The sequence below is a fragment of the Pinus tabuliformis genome, chromosome J (assembly GCF_031772625.1).
Source record: "Pinus tabuliformis cultivar Carrire ecotype Pingquan chromosome J, CPIR1, whole genome shotgun sequence".
In the NCBI taxonomy this organism is placed as follows: Eukaryota; Viridiplantae; Streptophyta; class Pinopsida; order Pinales; family Pinaceae; genus Pinus; species Pinus tabuliformis.
The window spans coordinates 1358272815-1358283179 of NC_142295.1; the positions used below are offsets into that span (position 1 = coordinate 1358272815).

The following is a 10365-nucleotide window of genomic DNA, read 5'->3' on the forward strand; positions in this document are numbered from 1 at the left end:
TAGGGATGAAGATTATCACAATCTAAATATTATGAGAATTATCATACCATTAGCGTCATCATATCTTGGTGTTGTCATAAGGAGCATCCTCTGCCTCAACTTTCAAAGATGGCGTGCAAAGCATGATGCGAAGGCGATGATATTATCACATTAAAATAATATAAAGGAAAACCTTAGGGATGAAGGTTATCACAATCTAAATATTATGAGAATTATCATACCATTAGCGACATCAGATCTTGGTGGTATCTAGTGGCACCAACAACACTCTTTTTCGCATAGTCATGTTACATTTTTAAATATAAACTATTTAAAAAAAAAACACTATAATCTAAATTTTTAAATTTCCTAAACCATTCATGGCAAAAGATTTCGAAAAGTTAATTAAAAGAGAATCGAAAAGCTAATTAAAAGATGAATCATGTAAGAAAGTAAATAGGAAAATTTAGGAGATTATTTCGGAGTTCCTATATCACATAAACAATGGTAAATGGTAAATGTGAGCTCTAGGTGAAATTTAAAATACCATTACAAATACATTTTATAAAGAGATACTAAAAAATTGTTTTATTAAATTTATAAAAGCAAAAGATCACAGGGTTGTAGATAATTAATGATAACAGCCAAATTACATTAATGATGAACCGGGTCCTTGATATAAACCCCTGTATCCATCCTCCAGATTTAGCCTTTTTATTTTTTAATGATCTGTCTTATAATTAAAAGGGAGGGCGTACTTTCAATGTCCATACCTGCAGTTAATCATAACGGTGCCAAGCAGGGTAGTTTTACAAGATGCTATAGCTCCCACCTTGAACTTTATAGCACCTACAAAAGTTGACCCTATTACCATAAGAAGATTTATATATGTGGACAATGATTCTTATATCATATTTTCAAACTTGTCGGCAGACACTCAGCTGCCTTAAATTCCACATAAAGCTTGAACTTTAAAATTGCCATAAGAAGAATCATATGCTTGCACAATGATTGTTATATATGTTCAAACATGGCGGCAGGGACTAACCTCTCATTTTTTCTAATATGCTTGAAGCAACAACTTTAATAACGAGATCTTGGGCCATCTTTGATAGTAGGCTAACAAAGTCAGGGGTCAAAGATAGAGGCAGGCTCTATTACAGACGACTGTCGCCGCTGAGAAAAAGGATGCTCAGCGTTTGATTGATTATTTTGTCAATGAAAGCAACCCTTTACCAGGTCAATGAAAGCAACCCTTTACCATTTCACACGGCAAGGTCGCTTCGTCTTATTCTTATCCATGGAACGAAATGGAAGATTTGCTTCTTATATTTTTCTATATAACTCTATACTCCTAGAAGTTAGAGCATCTGAGGATAGCTCATCTATAACAAACGGCATCATGGGGAAGTTTTCCTTATTCTGCTATCTTCACCTTTTCCATACTGTGGAGTATATTCTGATCTTCCTTCTCCTATCAAATGCTTTTCATGGTCACGCACAATCAGAGGCAGGAGAAGAAAGTAGAGAGCTGCGCAAGAAGCAGTTAAATGGTAATTCCCCCAATGGAGAAATGAGCAGATTTGATGAAGTGATGAAGATGGTGATGGCGATCAGCAACGCACCAGGAGCTCAGCTGGCTGTTGCCAAAGGAGGCCAACTCAAATACTTCAAAGCTTTTGGGGTTGCCAATCGTGATAATGGGGAGCCCGTCACCACACATCACATTTTCAGATATAATAGCATCTCCAAAGTCATTACAGGCACTGCCATTCTCAAACTTGTTCAGGTAATGCAACCCAGATAGCTAAACTAATTGTCAATCTATATTCTCATTTTCTTAATATATAGAGGTAATCTATATATTGGTTCATATTGTTGTTTCAGGAAGGGAAAGTGAGCCTAGAGGACAAGCCTTTCAGTTTTCTGGAGAATCTCCAACCCCCAAAAGGTGCGACTGTGGACAAGCGGCTGCTGAATATCACGGTACAAAATCTTTTACAGCACACTGGAGGCTGGAATCGAACCTCGACCGGAATCGATGTGTTTGGAATCCAAACAGCTCTCTACATATCACAATCTCTAGGGTTCCCGCCTCCGCCAAGACCGTCGGAAGCAATCCGTTTCATGAAAGCGATAGCCCTGGATTTCGATCCGGGGTCAGCCATGGAATACTCCAACTTTGGGTACCTAATACTGGGGAGAGTTATTGAGAAAGCCACTGGAATGAATTATGGTGAATATGTGCAGAAACACATGTTCCATCCACTCGGAATTAGGGACATAAAGTTGGGACAATCCATGTTGGAGCATCTGGCTCACAACGAAGTTCGTTATTATGGAATCAATGGTGAGGACGCACCATTTGTGTCAATATTTCCTAACCAGGGATTCGTGAATTCGAGCTATGGATTAATGGATTACCGTAGTTCGGACTCTTATGCTTCATGGATTGGAAGCGCGGGCGAGCTTGTTAGGTTCGTGGATCACATTGACGGGCTTCGACGGCCTGCAATTCTGAAGAAAGAGATGGTAGACGCCATGCTCAATGCTCCGATGCCATCTAACAGAGGGAGCGTGGCGGGGAATCCGCTGTTTGATCACCCGAGGGGATTGGATGTGTTCGTGAGTGTTGATAACAGGTCTGGCAATATTACAAGTTTTCAGCATAACGGTGCAGCCTCTGGCGCTCGTTCTTACGTTATGAGATTGACGGAGGAGAATATCACTTTTGCGTTGCTGGTTAATACTTTACCAACGGATCCGGCCTTTGATTATATTGTGGCAGGAAACCTGAGCAAGGTTGCTAGGGCTATACGGAATTGGCCTCTGCATGACTTGTTCCCCTAGTGGATAAGGTTGGATAATGTTGAACGGTTGAGGTTGATTTCAGAAGGGTATTTCTTAGTTTAATTTCAGGTTTTAGAATATTTCAAACAAAATAAATTTAAATATGAAACATTTTAAATATTAATAATAATGAAGAGTGGTGTTTACAAATTCATCATTCTGTCGCCGCGTGTTGGTCTTCGATTGCTCTTTGAATAAATAAAGAAACCATTTCTTGAATTTAAAGAGCATACCATGACTCCTGTGATTGGGCCGTGGATTACTTTTTATAACTGGACTCGGTTAGAGATGCTTAGGGAGAAGTGGGAATACTGGTAATTCTCGTATTTTAATACTATATTGTGAGTAGCTTGGAGCTTGAACAATTGAACTTTGAGTATTGGAAATTAGACAAAGTGTAATTTTAAGTGGTTAAGTTTTGAATTTATTCTTACATTTAAAAATGAAATATTATCATCAAAATTTTATGAATATTTTTTTATATATAATTTTTCATATATATTAATTAAGTCGTATTTTTATTTTAGATTTTTATTAATTTTTATATATTTTATAGAAGAGTTATTAAAATTATTTAATTATAAGATAGGAGATTATATTTCTTATTAGATTTTAATGGTTATATTATTATTAAGTTTTATATAAAATCTCAAAAATGACCCATAGGCTCAACATGTAGTCATCACCACTTACAATTGAAATAATTAGAAATAACATTCTCACATAGCATCTAGAGCAATAAACAACATCTGTAGAGATTAGAGTATGTTTTCCATGGACTCTATCTCTTTTCGTTCAACGTACTCATAGAGGCCAACGGACCCAACATGCAAAGACGCAACCTTTTTGATAAGGAATTGGTTTTTCATTTAATTCTTTGATCTGAAAATGTGATCTTAGACTAATATTAAAGTATTACAGACTCATGTGCAGGATTTTCCTATATTACTTAGTGCAACGTATCGAAAAGATTGCGAATAATATAGACAATGAAGCAGTTAGAAAAACATAACAGATACATGCATAACACAGCAAATAATCAAGGAGTTCACCAAAACTCTTGGGCTACGTCTCCTGGTCCAGCTTTCAGTGGTGACCTCTCTATTATGTCTTCAAGAGCAGAGTTCTACAAATGTGAGCTCAAATTGAGTCTCAATACAACAAGAATAAAACAACAGGGCTTTACTTGGATCCCCCAAGTCTTTTTGAGTACACAGAGTCTTCCTCTCACTCTTTGTCTCTATTTTCTCTCTATCTCAGCACTTCCTACCCTTGTCTCTGTCACTCTGTGGCTTTTAAGCCAAATGGTGTCTGTCTATTCGTTTTCCCCTTCGGGCTCTCTGATGCCCCGGTTTCTGTCTGCTCAAATCTCCTCTGAGCGTTAAACAATCATTGTTAAACGTCTTCAGGGATGGTGGCCACCTGTCTTGTAACGGAAGGGACCATTGGCGCATTAAAAATCTAAAAACAGTCGTTCTTTGTTTACACAGAGAAATATACAGCAACACTGTAAAAATCCTCCAAAACACCTTTTTCCGGACTTGAAATATTATTAATTCCACCTTATAATCCTATCGGGTCCACCTTTATATCATTATTGCATGTCCACCGTTGATCTGTGTGATCTTTGATCCAACGGTTTATATTCATTTCGGGCGGCTTATGCCTCTGGAGATTACCTACCTGAAAAGGCGGTTTTCTCAAGCAACATGTCGGCCAGTGGATGGGATCGGGCAGAGCCCGTCCAATACCACTTACCGCCTAAGGCCCACCCGAAATTCCGCTCATTACAGAACTCAAAATATATATCGCTACATGTATAAACTATTTCGAGTCAGTTTTATCGTTCCATTCACATTTCCTTTGTTTTTCGTTTATTTAACGAAAATTAGAAACACATAGAAAAGGCCCTTTTACCGAAACTCAAAATATATTAAATTTCATCCATAACCCCATCGGATCCGGCTATCGCAAGTCACATTTGTATCGGCCCCAATCCTTTGTATTGCTCCAATGCAATATTGTGATGCGATATGTCGCAATTGCATATCGCATAGTCCTCAAGCCTTTGGTAAGTGCTCCCTTGTATTTTTCCGATGCGATATTGCGAGTTAACCCGGGCCGTCGATCTGCGTGCTTGATCGACGGTCCTCATTGACTTGCGCTGATTGTTGTCGCAACTTTCATATGGTAGCCTCCAATAGCCTCCGCTTGCCATATCTAATTGCAATATGCTGATCAAATCTGGACTGTTGATCGGCCAGATCCGACGACTCCTATGCATCGTTGTTCAAGCCTCCGATAAACTCTGTTTTCACCATTTCCCCATGTTTTTTTCTTTCCCAATAGTGTAATCCGCCTTTTGTAAAGGTTTTTCTCATGCGATAGTTTTTAAGTATTGAAGACTTAGAGGGTTGTTAGGATCCATTTTGGATCACGCTTTCCCACTGAAAATCTTTTGGACCACCAAAAGTTAGTTTTTAAGCATCGATCAAGTGAGGATACAACTTCCTCACTTTTCCAATCTCTATCCATTGTGCACTGCTTGGTTTTGAACCTTTGAGTCAGATTCTCAGGTACTCAACATCCCCTCTGCGCGTAGTTTTCACCTTCCTGTCCGGCACTGTGTCTTCCTGCAACTCATTGAGATATTCAGGCAACTGACTTTTCTCTTTGGGATCTTCAACCAATGAAGGTTCGTATAGCCTCAAGTTCTCTGCATTAACGATTGAATATATATGCATATAAGCTGGAAAATCAAGGCGAAAAGCGTTTTCACCAATTTTCTCAAGTATCTTGAAAGGCCCATACCTTATTGGCTTCATCTTCTTACCTTCACCTTGCATTCTGTCTTTGCTGATGTATAAAAAGACTTGATCACCAACTTGGAAGCTATGCTCAATTTGATGCTTGTCATGCCTTGCCTTGTACTTCACCTGGCTTCTTTCCTGTTGTTCCTGCACTGCCTGGTGAATTTCTTGGATCTGTTCAATGAACTTGGTTGCTTTGTCCACATCACTGTGGCCATCAACTGCTATGTTTTTAACAAAGACAAAATTCAAGGGAGACTTTGGTGTAAAACCAACACAAGTCTCAAAAGGAGATCTCTGAGTAGAAGAGTGCTTGGCACGGTTGTAAGTATGTTGCACATAACACAAATGTTGATCCCAAAGCTTGGGATGCTTGCTGCAATAGCCCCTAAGCAACTGAATCACTGTCCTATTGACCACCTCTGTTTGGCCATATGTTTGTGGATGAAATGTTGTGCTCTTCTTCAATCTGGTGTCCATCAATTCCCACAGACTTGACCAAAATTTCCCAACAAATCGGGAATCTCGATCAGATACAATGGAAGTGGGTAACCCATAATGAACCCATACATGCTGAAAGAACTACTTTGTTTTTTGTTCAGCTGTAATATGCTTGTTACAAGGTATTAAAATACACATTTCGTTGAACCTATCCACAATAACATACAAATAATCATGACCTTTTCTAGACTTTGGCAATCCCCCAACAAAGTCCATGGAAACACTTTCCCAAGGACGAGAAGGAATTGGAAGTGGGGTGTACAAGCCTAATTTTCTATTACTAGGCTTGCTTTTAGCACACATAGTACACCCTTTAATATATCTAGAAACTGTTTCATGCATTCTTGGCCAATAACAGAACCTTTGTAGCTGTGCAACTGTTTTACTTACACCAAAATGACCTGATATAAGAGAAGTATGTGCTTCTCGAATTATGTTAACTCTTTCAGTTTGTGGAATGCATAACTTTCGCAAATGATACAAGAATTGGTCCTTAACATAATAATCCAATTCTTCTACTTGTTTTCCATGACTTAAAGTTGCATATACATCTTTAAAATCTACATCTTGAGCATATTGTTCAATGTATCTTTCATGCATTACTGAGTTATGCTTAAGTATAGTAGATGCATTCATGATTGGTCTTGACAGCATATCTACAACCTTATTGTGTATGCCCTTCTTATATCTGATGACAAAATGAAATTGCTGTAGAAAACCCATCCACCTATGATGTCTCGATTGCTTCAATTTAGTTTGTGAGTGCAAATATTGAAGTGGTTGATGATCTCTATGTATGATTGTTTCTTTGCCCATTAGCTAATGTTTCCACTTTTTCACACTCTGTACTAATGCATACAATTATTTATCATATATGGGATAATTAACTACTGCAGAAGTAAATGCCTGAGAATGATAGCATATGGGTTTACCATGTTGCATCAACACTGCTCCAATGGCATAGTCACTAGCATCTATTTCAATCTCAAATGGTCGTTGAAGATCTGGCAGTGCTAGTACTGGTGTTGTACTAATTTTTTCTTTTAAGGTGTCATAGGCTTTCTGTTGTTTTCCTCCCCACTAGAACACCTTATTCAATCCTATTAAAGCATGTAAGGGAGCTGCAATAAAGGAAAAGTTAGCAATAAACTTTCTCCAATATTGTGCTGCTCCTAGGAAACTCCTAACTTTTGTAGCAGATTTGAGTTTTGGCCAGTTCACAATGACTTCAACCTTAGAGGGATCTATCTTCAATTCACCACCCCCTACAATATGACTCAAATAATTTAAAGATGTTTTGCCAAATTCACATTTTGATAACTTCACATAGAAAACTCTTTTCAAGACATCTAAAGTCTGCTTTACATGCTTCAAATGTTCTTCCCATGTTTTACTGAAAACAAGAATGTCATCTAAATAGACAATTACAAAATCATCAATAAAAGGTCTGAGTACATCATTCATAACTCTCATGAAAGTGGCAGGAGCATTAGTTAAGCCAAAAGGCATAACTAGCCATTCATACAACCCTTCCTTTGTTTTGAAAGCAGTCTTACATGCATCTTGTTCTGCTACTCTGACCTGATGATAGCCACTATGAAAGTCCAACTTGGAAAATTAAACTGCTTCTTTCAGCTGATCTAATAGATCATCAATGCGAGGAAGAGGATAACGATTCTTCATAGTTATTTTATTCAGTTCTCTGTAATCAATGCACATCCTCCACAAACCATCTTTCTTTTTCACTAGTACAATTGGAGATCCACATGGTGATGTGCTTGGTCTTATGAACCCTTTATCGAGTAGCTCCTGTACGTGCTTCTTGATCTCTGCATTTCCTAAAGTGGATAACTTGTACATTCCGATGTTAGGCAATGGAGCATCTTGTTGCAAATTAATATCATGTACTATTTCCCTTTTGGGTGGCAGACCTTTAGGTTCTTGAAATAGGATATCATATTTTGAAAGAACTTTAACTAAATCAGCTTTCTGTTTAGCATCACAGCCTTCAAATACATTGGTTTTATTAGGGTTATTTTCCTTTACAACCGTTAGTAAAAATTGCTTGCATGAATTTACAATTCTTTTCATCTGCCCTGAATTTATAAGAGAATAGTTATTTTTTACTTTATGAACTCTCACAATATATTCTATTCCATCTTTAGTGAGTTGATACTTATTTTCATCTCTATAGAAAATTCCTTTTCTATCATACAAGTAAGGACTTCCTAAAACAATACCACATATATTCAAGGTAACTATATCTAACTCAACCTCATCTACAAATATTGACCCAATAGCAAACCTAAGTTTACATTGTCTAGTCACTTGTAGCGTTGCTTTATCAGATACCCAACCTAATGGATATGTCTTCTTGTGAGGTGTTGTTAATAAGCCCAACTTATTTACAATCGTTTCAGAAATCAAGTTTACTTGTGATCCACTATCAAATAAAGTATCAATCTTTTGGTGCTTGGAAATAACTCTAATATGAAAAATGTTGGCTTATATGGGCTTGACCCAAGTTCGAAAGAGTTATTTAGCCAAACAAATCCCACAGCTACCGGCCCTTTCGAAAATAGCCCGCGGAGCGCGAACTAAGATCTCACCCGAGGTAGCAGGGGAGGGTGCTGGAACCAGGTTTCTGCACCCTTGGGATGTCTTGATGTGGTCTGGAGGGTTCGTGCGCTGTTTTGTGGCCTCGCGCTACTCTGCTTCCGCGTAGATCTGGAACAAGTCAATTCTTTGATACTTATTACTAATGAGTTGTTATAGATCAGATCTGCCTTTTACGGTCTTTAAGCAAACATTTAATAGAGATAACTAGTTCACGCACCCAGAAAAGTTATAGATTTGCATAAACTCATAACATAAGCATAAGCGCATAGATCAAACAAATATATCAATCATAAATTAGCCAGATCCACAATATTTCAAATTCAACACAGTATTTCATAGCCAACTTATCTTTATTCAACGCTTTCGTCAATACATCCAGATCCGCCCTGCGCACTCAGCTGTAGGGGTCCGCGCACACAGTTGTGGACTCTACCAGGCCTCTACGCACACAGCTGCAGAGCCTCTATCTACCCACCAACACCCTTGACTCGAACTTACAGATGCTTCAAGACTTCTTTCTTCAAAAACCCATTACATTCCAGATCCAAAAGTACATACCAAAAACTAACTCCTAACTCTAGATCCTTGCTCTATTTATACATTTCCATGGTCCGTGGACCATGGGCAGGCCGAATTATTTTACATTATCTTTGGGTGGACAACCCTTTGACTTGACTCATTACAATTCGCGCTCTGCGCATCTCACGGAGCCTTTACCATACCTTTACCCAAAATTGCAGGCTTTAAGCCCCAAAACCGTTATGCGAGGCCTCTTCTACCCAACAGTCCCCCAACACAATCATCGCGACTCGTCCCGAGTCACTCAGCTAGTGTGAAAATCTTCGTGTGTAGGTCGGTTAGTAACTTTTGTGCTTCACTTGTACTTGCAGCAAACTCTTCTGCCATCCGTGTACTTGTTCAACGCATGTCGCCGACACATCAATCTTTGTCTCAGCTGCTTCCCCAGGTGCATATTCTACCTGCATGTGTGCCACCTTGCGCTCGATGGCGGTGGAAACTGCGAATGCCTCATCAATCCATGGTTGGAGTTGTTCTTTAATCACTGCTTCCTTCTGTCGGGCAGCATCAGCTTGTATTTTCAGGGCCTAGGCCTCCCTCATCTTGGCCAAGTGCTGTGTAATAGCAACTGTCTGCGCGGTCCCTCTGACATTATCATAGGCTTGCTGGAGCTCCCTTGCCTCTGTTTCCAGTCGTTGTAGGGTTGGATCTTCCTGAAGTGAAGTGAGCATAATAAGCGACTGAGCCAACAAGTCGGTGCATTCCTTCATGGAATGTGTGATCGTTTCCCGCCCAGAGTTAATGATGCTTTTGCGCTACTCGGTGACCTCTGGTGGTGTCGAAGGCTGTACCTGCAATTTCAGCTCTGTGATCTGCAAGCTGAGCTCCAACTGAATCCTCATGGCCTCCTCCTTTGCTTCACGGAACCCACTAGCCAGCTTGTGGATTCGTATGCCAATAGGTAAATCGGCCGCAATCTCCAGCTCAGGGGCATGTGAACATGCTTCCCCTACAAGTTGCTCCACTTGTTGACTCTGTGCGACGACTTCATCCTGTTGGAGGCTCAACTGTTCTATATTAATTCTCT

At 39.2% G+C, this 10365-nt stretch overlaps 1 protein-coding gene across 1 annotated transcript; it reads left to right on the plus strand.

Annotated features, from left to right (window-relative positions):
- Nucleotides 1-1317: 1317 nt before the first annotated feature.
- On the plus strand, nucleotides 1318-3163 carry LOC149232430 (uncharacterized). Its single transcript, XM_089379408.1, has 2 exons — nucleotides 1318-1768; nucleotides 1867-3163. Exons 1-2 carry the CDS (start codon nucleotides 1382-1384, stop codon nucleotides 2827-2829), a joined length of 1350 nt encoding a protein of 449 aa, XP_089235534.1. The 5' UTR covers nucleotides 1318-1381; the 3' UTR covers nucleotides 2830-3163.
- The last annotated feature ends 7202 nt before the right edge of the window (nucleotides 3164-10365 follow it).

Bases quoted from the DNA above. Each gene is read 5' to 3' on its own strand.
- LOC149232430 (XM_089379408.1), top strand. From the start codon at position 1,382: ATGGGGAAGTTTTCCTTATTCTGCTATCTTCACCTTTTCCATACTGTG. The intron at 1,769-1,866 runs GTAATGCAACCC...TTGTTGTTTCAG, and splicing joins CCATTCTCAAACTTGTTCAG to GAAGGGAAAGTGAGCCTAGA.